The 13484-nt window shown below is 35.9% G+C and overlaps 1 protein-coding gene, 1 long non-coding RNA gene and 1 pseudogene across 2 annotated transcripts; 2 read left to right on the forward strand and 1 right to left on the reverse strand.

The window, feature by feature from the left end:
• Positions 1 to 10: 10 nt before the first annotated feature.
• LOC104773135 lies at positions 11 to 1086 on the reverse strand. Its single transcript, XR_002037138.1, has 4 exons — positions 802 to 1086; positions 460 to 620; positions 105 to 344; positions 11 to 34 (listed from the first exon to the last, which is right to left on the reverse strand). It is a non-coding gene; the product is annotated as an uncharacterized LOC104773135 (long non-coding RNA).
• Positions 1087 to 2458: 1372 nt separating this feature from the next.
• Positions 2459 to 4170, forward strand: LOC104773136 (ER lumen protein-retaining receptor B-like). The gene is made up of 6 exons (XM_010497701.2): positions 2459 to 2727; positions 2838 to 3103; positions 3184 to 3299; positions 3427 to 3500; positions 3742 to 3805; positions 3895 to 4170. The coding sequence occupies exons 1-6, from the start codon at positions 2637 to 2639 to the stop codon at positions 3929 to 3931; spliced, it is 648 nt and encodes a 215-aa protein (XP_010496003.1). The 5' UTR covers positions 2459 to 2636; the 3' UTR covers positions 3932 to 4170.
• A 4704-nt stretch (positions 4171 to 8874) lies between these two features.
• On the forward strand, positions 8875 to 10316 carry LOC104773137 (annotated as a pseudogene).
• Positions 10317 to 13484: the final 3168 nt, after the last annotated feature.

Consider the following 13484-nt stretch of genomic DNA (forward strand, 5'->3'; position numbering starts at 1 on the left):
TCCATCAACAACTTGTCCTTTTCCTCTCATTATCCTGTCATTCATCACCACAACCATTTGACAATTCAATGTACTATGGAAAGACAAAATAGACTTAGTTGTACCATCTCGTTGTCAATAATCCTTCTACTCTGACTGGATCACGGGCATAGATCCTGCTTGTGCTTATTCCCACATATACATAAGAAGAACCACCCACATTAACCACTCATTCATAGACACTTCTCTATCTATTCGGTTTAATAGATGTGATATAATATGTCTCTCTCTTCCCTACCTCTGCACCAAATCCGAATCTAAAACCATCAAAGAATCTTGTGCTTGCATTGTGGAAAACAGTAGCACTGTCCAGAGCACGAAATGTTAAAGAATTAGTTAGTTTTCCGTATATTCAACCTCCAACATTTTATATGTTTGATATATCAAAAGCACAAATGCTCAAGTACATGAGCTATTTACCTGTCTACTTGATGGAGAAATATCTCTGCGATAATCAAAAGCACAAATGCTCAAGTACATGAGTTGTTGAACACTCTTGTCTTCTCTCACTCGTTTCTCCATTTCTTACTTCTCTTGACTCTAACCAATTTGAATAAGCTTGAAACTTTCTATTTTTTCCACTGCAAAAAATTTGATGGAGGAGTCAATAAAAATGTGAAAAGATCACCAACCAATATTTGAAACTTCAAAGACTATAAAACGATTAGATCCATTTTTTCTAAGAATTTGAGAGAGAGATGGCAACAAAATTGAGAGGATTAAGAAACAAAAACCAAAATTTATCGTAAGAAAGTACTGTACCAGTAGAATCAGGAGATGTGATTGGATTGATGAACCCACTAATTAATCGCGATGGATTGATGAACCGAGATCGTCGATGGTGTCTCTTACGGTGGAGATGTGATGCCGCCGGTAAAATCCACTTTCTGACTGAATCACCGACTGAATAACCTTTCAATTCTATCGTGTCTTTTCCGTGGAGATGATATGGAAGTCGATTAAGGGAGAGAGACAGGAAACAAACGAGAGAGAAAATTACATAACAAAAAAAATAGAAGAAAATTATTTTTATCCCACCCAATCAGAAACTGACACACCCAAGTTTCTTAACATACCAAAAACATCCTAGATAAACAACCATTCTAAACTAAATCATACAAAAATAATTAAATTTAATCTCTTATTGAAAGATAGAAACTCTTAAGCAACTGCTTAAATCCTTATAGGGCTACGTAATTTGGTCCATGTAATATAGTTGTGCCGATGACAAAAACTTTTAACCCTTAAAAATATTTTCTATAAAAATATAAGATTCATAACTTGAAAATATAGTTTTTTGAATCACATCGTTTAAAATCTGAAATTACATGAGGTTTGCAAGATAATTATTTTCTAGAGTATTAACTGAAAATTATTTTCTAAAATTTTGGTTTTTTTTTAAAAATATTTGCAACTATTCGGTTTGTGTTGATATGATATTTTAAGGACTTTATTACATATACAGTAAAACCTCTATAAATTAATAAGGTCGAGACCATGAAATTTTATTAATTTATAGAGATTTTAATTTATCGATAAATTAATATTTTATTAATTTATGAAAAAATTTTCTCAGTTTCATAATTTTGAAAATTTTCTATTACAACATAAAATACTTTTGTTATCATTTACATTTTTAAAGAATTTTCTTAATTTATAATATTTTTATCGTAATAGAATAAATTTCAATTGTTTACTAAATTATCTAGATAAAAATGATAAATGTTAGAAGTTTAGAGTTTAGAAGAAAGTGCTACTACTATCCTTTATGGTAACGATAAAATCGAAGAAGATATTACGGTACTTTTAGAACCTGTTACTAAATAAGCAATTATGGCATCTAGACTCTCCACAATTTTTAGATGCGATTGAGAAGACAACAATGAAAAAGATTAGAGATGAATTCCAACAAGAATGCAAATTCAAGAGTAGACAAACAACAATAGAATCATATTTCACTAGATATTCTTAGATATATATATATATATATATATATATATATATATATATTTAGTTTATTTGATTATTAATTTATGATATTGATGAGACCATATTTTTACATAAGATTTCCAGAAAAATTATTATCTTATTATTTTATCAAAATGTGTCATTTTTTACACCGTCCCAACTTGGGTCCGGAAAAATTTATTAATTTATAGCGAGTATTAATTTAAAGGGTATTAATTTATAGAGGTTCTACTGTACATTGCTTTTAATATACACCAGTTATATAGTTTAGTTTTCAAATTTCCCTACTTGATGATGATATGATATGTGTGAAGTGTGAACTGGATCATGTTGTAGCTGGTTTAATCTGGTTTTGGAAGAACCGACATGTCCCGTAACCAAACAATCAGCATTCGGTTTACTAAACCTGGCCTATAGCCGAAAGAAACTCTGGGCCTGGGCTTAAGATTTTCTCATCCGTTTGTTTTCAATTTTTCCAGGAAAAAAAAAAAACAGAGCAGAAACGAGATCTAGCACAGATCTCACGTGTTGCCGTCGCCGGAGAAGACAACTACGAACGAAGCAAGAAGCTTTCATAAAACCCTAAATCGATCGAGTTTCTCAAATTCCGTTGAAGAACAAAAACAAAGATGAACATTTTCAGATTAGCCGGTGATATGACTCACCTAGCTAGTGTTCTTGTCTTGCTTCTCAAGATCCACACCATCAAATCCTGCGCCGGTATGTTCCATTTCGAAAAACCAAATCCTTTTGGAATCAAAATGTTATGATTTGGTTTTGTACGTTTAGTGAGTATCATCATCTCCTTTGGTTTTTTGGGAATTTCACAGGTGTTTCACTAAAGACTCAAGAACTCTACGCCATTGTCTTCGCGACTCGATATTTAGATATCTTTACGAGTTTCTATTCAATCTACAACACTCTTATGAAGTTGATATTCTTAGGAAGTTCGTTTTCAATAGTTTGGTACATGAGGTACCATAAGACTGTTCGTAGGACTTATGATAGGGAGCAAGATACGTTTCGTCATTGGTTCCTTGTGCTTCCTTGCTTACTCTTGGCTCTTTTGATTCATGAAAAGTTTACCTTTCTTGAGGTTTGTTCTTCTTGCTCGCCAGAACAGTTTCTCTTTTTTTTTCGTAGTGTTATTCACATCTTCTGTATAATAATTTTCAGGTCTTGTGGACATTTTCATTGTACTTGGAGGCTGTTGCTATACTTCCCCAGCTTGTTCTACTGCAGAGGACTAGAAATATCGATAACTTGACAGGGCAATACGTATTTCTCCTTGGGTATACATATCTCTTGTTGACTAGTTTCATTTCTATCCTATTCACTTTGGTGACATCTCAGTTCTGTGTCTTGATGTTTTTAGTTGCCTTCTAAGTAAGCTTCATATTTGATGTCGTCTTGTTGCAGGGGATACCGAGGATTCTATATCCTCAACTGGATCTACCGTTACCTCACTGAACCACACTTTGTTCACTGGATAAGTATGACTACTTACCTCCCTCAAAGTTCTTTGTCACGTCCCCAGTTGTGCACATTATTGCATCTGTTGTTATGTTTGTGCCTAGTTAGATTAGTGAACTTCTTACCGCATAACATGACATGCTCAAGAACTTCTTACCGTTTCACTGATATGTTTAATTTAGTTTCTTTGTAGTCTTTGTGGATTATTTGTTGACACAATTTAAATGAAATCTTGTGACATTTGTTGTGTTGTTTTCGTAGCATGGATCGCTGGGCTCGTTCAGACATTGCTCTACGCTGATTTCTTCTACTACTACTTCCAAAGGTAACACATATTTCCATCTTTAGCCTCTTTGTTCATGAAATAAACTCACAACTCTTGACTAAATGGTTTGGATTAATCATAATACACAGCTGGAAAAACAATAAAAAGCTGCAGCTACCAGCTTAGTCTCTAATTTTTTGGGAAACAAATTTGGTTATAGCCCACGAGGAGTTTGGGATTATAGAAGAGAAAGGTTAATATAGAACGTGTAAACTCTTCATCTATCTAACTTGTTAAGTTTGTTGTACTTCTCAAAACTGTATTTGTTCTCCTTCAAGATTAGTGGTATAAGTTTATTTATATATGGAACAGTAAACATGATTTTGAATGCTCTCAAATATAAATAGTTAATTTGTTGGAGTATCCTCTTCTCATGTATCTTACTCGAGATTTCAGCATTCTGTTTGTGTGTCTTTCAAGTCTGTCCAAAACTAATTTTACGATTAAGTATATAATATCTGTTAACAAACTAATATGATATGTTAACGACTAACGAGAACGAACTAATATGTATGTTCTTGAAATTAACCAAATGCTTTTGAAGTATCAAACTAAGTCTCTCTCGGCCACTCAATTCCACACCATTCTATTTGAGAAACGAAAAGACATCACATCAGTGTTTATTGTGTTTGTTATTATTTATTTGATAGATGTATCATGAAATTTCATTAAAATTATATATATATATATATAAAGTATTTTTTAACAAGACATGACACGGACCTTCATCTAATTAATACAGTTAGACTTTTAATGAATGCTCTGTTATGGGGTGATAATTTTTCTCTTGCAAAATGAACGTGAATCCTATTTCTTTTTTTTTTTTTTTTTTTTAAAGAAAACGATACCGTTTTATATTAATTATAACGCATACAGAGGAGTCATCGTTTTTTGGAACCAGGGAAATAATGAAACATCAGCAAGTAGAGCTTAATGGCAGATCTTAACAGCACAAAAAAGGAGAAGATCAAGGGGCCTGAAAGTTCGAGAACCAGAGGTGGAGATACGTTTGCTGAGGTGAGTTTGTCAGTTGCATGTTCTTGTCTTCATTGTCCAACCCTATAAGTCGCCGCCTCAATAGGAGTTGTACTTCCTTCTTTAGTCTGTCTACGGACCAGAAGGATGAAGAATGGAGACGAGTGTTGCGCTGCGACCATATGTAGTAGAGCAATGCCTGGAAGAGAATCTTGCAAATGACATTAAGCTTCCTGTTGGGGGAAGGAGACTTAATCCAGCTTAGATATCCTTGGAAGTTGACAACCATTGACGGATGCAAATGAGCAAATAAATCCAGCCAGAGGACCTTGGAGTAAGGGCATTGAAAGAAAAGATGATCTCTCGATTCCTCTCCGGTGTTGCACAACAGACATGATGGGGGTACCTGTAGACGTGAATCCTATTTCAAATTTAAAATATACAAAAATATATGTAAATCTATAATTTGAACTATGTCGATGATGTAGAATGTTTAATCCATGATTCAACAATGACATGAGAGGATGTCTTATCCCACATTTACAGTTTTTAACAAAAAGAAAACAATTCTATGAAGAAAAAGACTAATTCTCAAGAGAGCAGTTAGAAATACATTTATTCGTATAATTATTTAAGTGGATGACATCATAGAAATACATTTTTGTGCTCAGTTACAGTAAATTGTTTAATATATATATATATATATATATATATTTGCAGTAATTCAATTTAATATTTGCAATGAAATTATCACAACTAGTAAATTAAATTACTATTTTAGACATAAATCTCCAATTTATTTATTTATTAACCTTTAATCCCTCCATTTCATAATGTAGGATGTTTAGAAAAATATTTTTGTTTCGTAATATAAAATATTTTCAACTTTCTATGCAATTTTTAGATTAATTTTATATTTTATATTATACAGTTTTGTTTATAATTAATTAAACTTTTTAAAAGTAACTATATATTTTAATATGCGTGTTTAACTAAAACATCATATATTTTGAAAAGGAATATAAAAGATCATCTAGACATAATTTCCGGTGGTTCCAAGGATTGGAAAATTCATCTGAAAGATGGTGGACGAGAGTTTAATTTTTGGAAATGCGATTTCAATAATAGTTGGATCACTATATAAACACATTAAACTGCAAGGACACCCAAGATTTTTTCACATGTATGAAAATGATTAGATCGATCTTAAAGTATTCACTTCTATCACTCTTTGGTCTTGTATATTTTCATTTTTGCATCTTCTAGAACCAATTTTTTAACGAACAAAATTAAAGCTTATGTGATGAATATTTGTCTTATTCTAAAGGTAGATAAGCCGACCAGGATAACCGAATTACAGCCAATCAGTCTGTGCAATGTGGGGTATAAAATTATTTCCAAGGTTCTATGTCAGCGTCTACGCACCATTCTGCCATCTCTAATCTCGGAAACACAGTCGGCGTTTGTGGAGGGTCGTCTAATCTCGGATAATATTCTGATAGTCCAGGAAATGTTTCACGGTCTCAGTACCAATCCTTCTTGTAAAGGGAAGTTTATGGCCATCAAGAAAGATATGAGTAAAGCTTATGACCGGGTGGAATGGTCTTTTGTTGAGCTATTACTTAGACAGTTCGGTTTTTGTGATAAGTGGGTCTCTTGGATTATGTCTTGTGTTACGACGGTCCAATATAAGGTATTGATTAATGGTCAAGCATATGGTTCTATTATTCCGTGTCGGGGATTGCGTCAGGGGTACCCCTTATCGCCCTACCTTTTTATTATTTGTACGGAAGTGCTTATTGCACATTTTCGTAAAGCGGAGCAGATGAAGGTTATTACTGGGATCAAAGTTTCAATTGCTAGTCCTGCTATTTCGCATCTTTTATTTGTGGATGACAATCTCTTTTTCTGTCGGGCCACGCGGGAGCAGTGTGAGGTGGTACTCGGGATACTTCGGAAATATTAGCGGGCTTCAGGCCAGCAAATTAATTTCCAGAAGTCTTCGGTTCAATTTGAGTATACGGTGGACCATGCTCTCATAGAGGAGTTAAAGGGGTCTTAGGGATCACTAATTTGGGTGGTATGGGTTCTTATTTTGGTATTCCGGAGAGCTTAGGAGGGGCTAAGATGCAGATTTTTTCGTTCGTTCAGGATAAGTTACAATCACGGGCAAGTGGTTGGCCGACAAGGCTTCTATCCAAGGGCGGTAAAGAGGTGATGATCAAATCTGTCGCTACAACAGTTCCAACGTTTGTGATGTCGTGTTTTCGACTACCCAAGACGGTTACGAGGAAGTTAACTAGTGCGATTTTAAATTTTTGGTGGAGTTCATCTGGACAATCAAGAGGGTTACATTGGGTGGCATGGCATAAACTGTGCAGTGATAAGAGTGAAGGAGGTTTGGGTTTTCGTTGTTTGGATGATTATAATACTGCCCTGTTAGCGAAGCAGCTTTGGCGGTTGGTCTTGGTTCCGGATTCACTTTTTGCACGGGTGTTTAAAGGTCGATATTATAGACATTCAGATCCTCTGGATCCAATTAAATCTTACTCGCCATCATATGGGTGGCGGAGTATTATTTCAGCTCGCTCTCTGGTTAATAAAGGACTTATTAAACGGGTAGGATCTGGTCATTCCATCTTGGTTTGGAATGACCCGTGGATCCTTGCTCAATTCCCGAGACCAGCTATCTGCACAGGGTTGCCAATGGACCCTTTGCTCTCCGTTCAAAATCTTCTTGACAGGAGTTCTAACTCCTGGGATATGGCTCAGCTAACAGCTACTTTTGTACCGGAAGATGTTGCTATAATTTTCGCCATACCAATACGAAAACCGGACAAACCGGATTATTTCAGTTGGCATTTTACCAAGTCTGGTAAATATTTGGTAAAGTCAGGATATCATACCCTTCGGTCACAGCACCCGGCTCCGGCAGAACCGCCGCTTCTTGGGCCGGACTATGTACCTTTAAAGGCGTTTGTGTGGAAAATTTGGTGTCCGCCAAAGCTCCGTCACTTCATGTGGCAAGTGCTTTCCGATTATGTAGCAGTCACAACCAATTTGCGGAAACAGGGTCTCAGTTGTGACTCTGTGTGTGGTATTTGTGGTTATGAGGAGGAGACCATAAATTATACTCTTATTGAATGTCCGCCAGCAAGACAGGTTTGGGCCTTGTCACAGTTTCCAACGGCCCCAAGAGCTTTCCCTTCCACTTCGGTTCTGACTAATATGGACTTTCTTTTTTGGCGGTTTAAGGATGTTCCATCACAGGATGGATTCCTCTGGATTATGTGGTATATTTGGAAAGCAAGAAATAATAAAATATTTAGTAATTTGGATTCGAATCCACTTGCAATATTGCGCTTAGCGGAGGATGAGGCAAAAGCTTGGCATCTTGCTCAGACAGAGGCTGTAGAGCCGGTGTCGGGATGTCCCAATATGGGTGTACTACATGGGGCTGGAGGTTTTGGGGTTTCTAGGCTTTCGTTGAGTTATCTTTGTTATGTGGATGGCTCATGGAAAGAGACATACCAGTTTGCTGGTAAAAGATGGTTTTGCGTTTCGCCTAGTGGTGGTCATCCTACCATGGGAGTTGCCAATATTCGTCGTAGCCTTTCACCTCTTCATGCAGAGATAGAAGCGCTTATATGCGCAATGTGCTGCATGATTGGGGTGGACAATCAGTCTGCCGTCTTTCTTACCGACTGCTCCGACTTGGTAAAGATGGTGTCTTCGCTTTTGTAAACAATTTATCTTCATATTCGTTCGTTTGAGCCAATCTTATATAATGTTGTCAAAAAAAATAATAAAAAAAAAACGAACAAAATTAAAGAATTAGTTACTAAGATAATAGAGGCTAAAACTAAAATTGTCATTGTCAATTAGATAACACATATGTGTGTTGTAGCAGTGTGCGTGGGTAGCCGCGTGAACACACCATAACTCTAGTATCTATGGCAATAAATATATACGTTTATACCAAATTTATATATATATATATATATATATATATATATATACATTTGTTTGGTCAAGAAATGAGAAACGAGATATATATATTGCTTCACGAGAAGTACTCAAAAACAACAATTAAGATGGAATATATTGTAATATTTGGTTTTGTTTGGGCACTAATGTTGATCATTAAGGCTGATGCCACTAGAGTTCATGGAGTTAGAGGAATTGCCATAAACCAAGAATCTGGTTTTGATGAGAACTATGTGGTTACATGGGGACAAGATCATGTCTTAAAATCCAACCAAGGCAAAGAAGTTCAGCTTACCATGGATTATTTTTCAGGTTCTTTGATTTTTTTATATTGTTTTTTTTTATTTATTTCCATTTTAAGATACAAACTTATGATGTTGTTCTTAGAATCATGTCACACACGTATAGGTTCTGGCTTTGAGTCCAAAAACCACTACGGATCAGGATTTTTCCAAATGAGAATTAAAGTGTTTGGAAACAATTCTTCTGGCGTTGTCACTGCCTTTTACGTTCGTATTTTTTTTGTTCTTTCTCCTTTTAGAATAATCATTTTATACGGATCTCAGTTAGCAACATTGGTGAAACCTTGTTATGTATTTATTTGTGAAATATTGGTCATAGTTGACTTCGAAAGGAGACACCCACGACGAGGTTGACTTTGAGTTCTTGGGGAACGTAGAAGGAAAACCAATAACGTTACAGACAAATGTGTACACCTAAGATAGAGGAAACAGAGAACAAAGGTTTGATCTTTGGTTCGATCCCACCATTGACTTCCACACTTATGGCATTCTTTGGAATCCATACCATATAGTGTATTTATTTATTTATTTATTTATTATTATTATTATTATTATTATTATTATTATTATTATTATTATTATTTTTATTATTATTATTATTATTATTATTATTATTATTATTATTATTATAATTAATTTTTTTTTATGAATAGTAAATGAGTGTCACCTAATGTGCCAGTTTTTTTGTTTGTAAAAGTTAATTTAAAAGTTTTCTTGTGATTATTTTTACATAATTAAATAGAATGATTGATTATTGATATATTTGATGTATATATATAATGACCATTGCCCAAATATATATATATATACATATATATATATATATATATAATTAATGACAAGATGATTTGATAATAGGTTTTACGTGGACAGTATCCCAATAAGAGTGTTCAATAACAAACAACACAAGCAATGGCGTGAACTATCCATCGAAGCCTATGCAAGTAGTGCGTAGTTTGTGGAATGGAGAAAACTGGGCAACAGATGGTGGTAAAACCAAGATTAATTGGACCTATGCTCCTTTCAAGGCACATTTCCAAGGTCTCTCCGACTCCGGTTGTCACGTCGATGATCCAAGTAACAATTCCAAAGCTTGCGGTTCATCAATATATTGGTGGAACACCATCATACTAAGTGTCTTCGAGCAGAAGGTCTACAAGACTGTAAGAGAGATATATATGAACTATGACTATTGTTCTGATCAAGCTAGATTTTCTGCTCTTCCTAGTGAATGTCGATATAATTAAGTACAATAACAAATATGGTTTTAATCCGAATTTATTGTTTGAATTTTTTTTGCGGTCAAAGTTACTAGCGTAAAATTTGTGCTAGCTAGTGTCATTGTTGTTATTAACATTTCTAAATTAAGTCACATTAAAAACAAAGCTATAAACTAGTGAATTTAATATGTGATAGCTTATTTTAAACTCCCTCGGTTCCATTATATAAGGTTTTTTTTTGTCTAAAAGTACAAAAATTAAGAAATAATAAATGTTTAATCATTTCACATAGTTAAAGTTAAACCAATAGAGAAATACTGCAAAATTTAAATAGTCAAAAAATTTAAATTGAAGAAAATACATACAAATTTGAAAAAATCTTGTAATATAGAACAAACGAAAAAAGCTAAAAAATCTTATATACTCGAACACAGAGACTATATATATATTTTTAATAGTCTCTCCAAATAGTTATAAAATTAAAACTAATATCTAAGAATGTTGACCAATTTTTTCAATTTTTCTTTTATTTTATAGTGTGTAATTAAACTTGTCACCATTTTTTTCCTTTCCATAACTTATGTTGACCAAATAGTTATAGAATTGAGACTTATCATTTAGAGGGGTATTCAACTTGATATTTTTTGGGTTTGTGTAAGATTTTAATATTTTAGAATTTTGAAAGATTTAGGAGATTTTTAAGAGATTTGATTGTGTTTTGGTATGAGGGCCACTGTCGGAGCCCTCAACGACTATAAACATCTCCCGACCAAAAGTACCTCTTGTGGTCCGAGTAACATTGCAATATTACACCTGCCCACTCAACTTCTCATATCAACCTGGATTACACACCAAATAGAGAAGTATCTGATCCCACTGCATATGACCATCTATCTGCTCCTCTAGGCTCGATACCTCTCGAGAAGAATCTCGTACCGGTCATCTACAACTACTCCATCCTCCTAACAAAAGATGGATAGTCATCAACACCGCAGCCCTCGGCTGCATCCCGCCACATGCGGTACAACTGGAGCCTGCATTGGTACTCCTCTCGGTAACCGCTCCCACAACACGCCAACAGATCCGCCAAGCGATCATCTCGACCCTGGGCTCCACCTGCTGCAACCCCACACTTGGGTTCCCAGCACCCCTAACATGCTCACCGGCTAACCCCCTCTGGCCCTTCCGGATACGCTTGCGATCCTACGACGTACCTCCTTGTGGAACTCTAGACCAAACACTCACTGGCCTCGGAAACCCGCCCGACCACGATCATGACAACGCCCACGTCCACGACCAACAACTCAAACACCTTTAACCACTGCACNTTTTTTTTTTTTTTTTTTTTTTTTTTTTTTTTTTTAGAGGCTAACAAGCAATCATAACATAACACAAAAACACAAAAACATAAAATCACCGTGGAATCACACTGTAGGCTCGAAGAGGATGTTCTAGGACTCCATGCCGCACATAATTGACTAACTCATATAATCAATCAACGCATGCAATCCCGACATCAACAACAAAAACCTAGTGAACGCAAACCTAGAACCGTAAGGGCTCTGTTACCAAACTGAAACGACCCGACTTTTAAAAAAAAAAAAAATAATAATAAATATAATAATAATAATAAATAATTACAGCTAGTGGTCTCATACCCACTATCCACCTAACCACAAACAAAATCAACAGCGGAAATAACAATATCAATAAATATCCATTCATCCAATAACCAATATTCCAGATATTCGAATAATCCATAATCAAATAACAAAAGGCATAGAACCAGCAACCTAGCAATGTTCTACAGACCCAACTCTAGCAACCTAGCATAATCAGACAACATCCAATCAAGTCCCTAGAACATCCTCCTCTTCATTGCCTTGATTCCACGATCACACTTTGCCTTTACCTGCACTACAAACACAAATTGTAATGCATGAGTATTTTATAAACACTCAGTAAGGCAATCCTCCCATCTACTGGGGTATACACACAAGAAATAGAGACATCTCTAACCATCAACCAACAATCAACAATCAACAATAACAAACCAGGACTCTGCATCGACCGACACCAGTTGGGGATTCTATCGACCGACGCATGGTGTGCATCGACCGATGCAAGTGGAACTTGCATCGACCAATACCCCCTTTTCATCGACCGATTCATGCTCGACATAGCACAAAAACCCTAAAGTTTATCGCGCCGTCCTTGCACACTTGCATTGACCGACGCACAAAGTGCATCGACCGATGCATATGCCGAACATCGTTTTTCCCCGAAGTTTCTCGCCGGATTTTTGTTCCTGTAACCACAAAACACAATCCCAAGCCACAAGAAAGCTTCCAATCGTCCCAAATACCAATATAACAAGCCTAACAACACAAAACAAGCAAATCAGAGATATCTCTAGCTTAGATAAGTCATGGTCCTGCACTTACCTTTGCCAAGAAGATTATGAACCTCAATCAAGCAAGAAAACACTTCTAGAAGCCTCCTACAACGTCCTAAGCCTCAAATCTCACCAGAAAATGCCACAAATCCACATAAATCACCAAGAACACCAAGAACACTCTTTCTCTCTTTTGTTTCTCTCAAAAGCGGCCAAAGTCGACTAATAAGACAAAATAATCGACTTAAGGGTTTTTTTCCTTTTTCCCTTTGCCCAAAATGCAGCGTTTCAGTTAAGCCAAAACGCAGAAAACTGAACCTGCATCGACCGATACACCACCAGCATCGACCGATGCACATCCCTAACCAGGATTTCGGTTCGCGGATGTTACAATTCTCCCCAACCAATTTAGATTCGTCCTCGAATCTCGAACCACCATCAGTCAAGGACTCCCGTGCAACTGTCTCCACGATCCGCACTCCTCCGACCGGTCTACTAAAGGTCACCTCTAGGCGATAGACTTACGCTCCAGGCATTTTTGCTCTCGAATTTTGGACTTTCCTTTACTCAAAGGTCTAAACCTTGAGTTTTTATTGGTTCCTCATCAGACCGAGGTCTGCATGCCATGATATTGGCTCCTCATCGGGCCTAAGCCCGCATGCCATAATATATATAAGGAAGTCCAATACTCGTCTCTCGGTTTGCCACCCTACAGCGTGCCACCGGATCGTCATCCAAAGTCGATATACCAACCATACTCCCAAGCCATTAAGTCTCAGAATATGGCAGTACTAGGAGAA

Source organism: Camelina sativa, unplaced genomic scaffold (genome assembly GCF_000633955.1).
Source record: "Camelina sativa cultivar DH55 unplaced genomic scaffold, Cs unpScaffold00462, whole genome shotgun sequence".
In the NCBI taxonomy this organism is placed as follows: domain Eukaryota; kingdom Viridiplantae; phylum Streptophyta; class Magnoliopsida; order Brassicales; family Brassicaceae; genus Camelina; species Camelina sativa.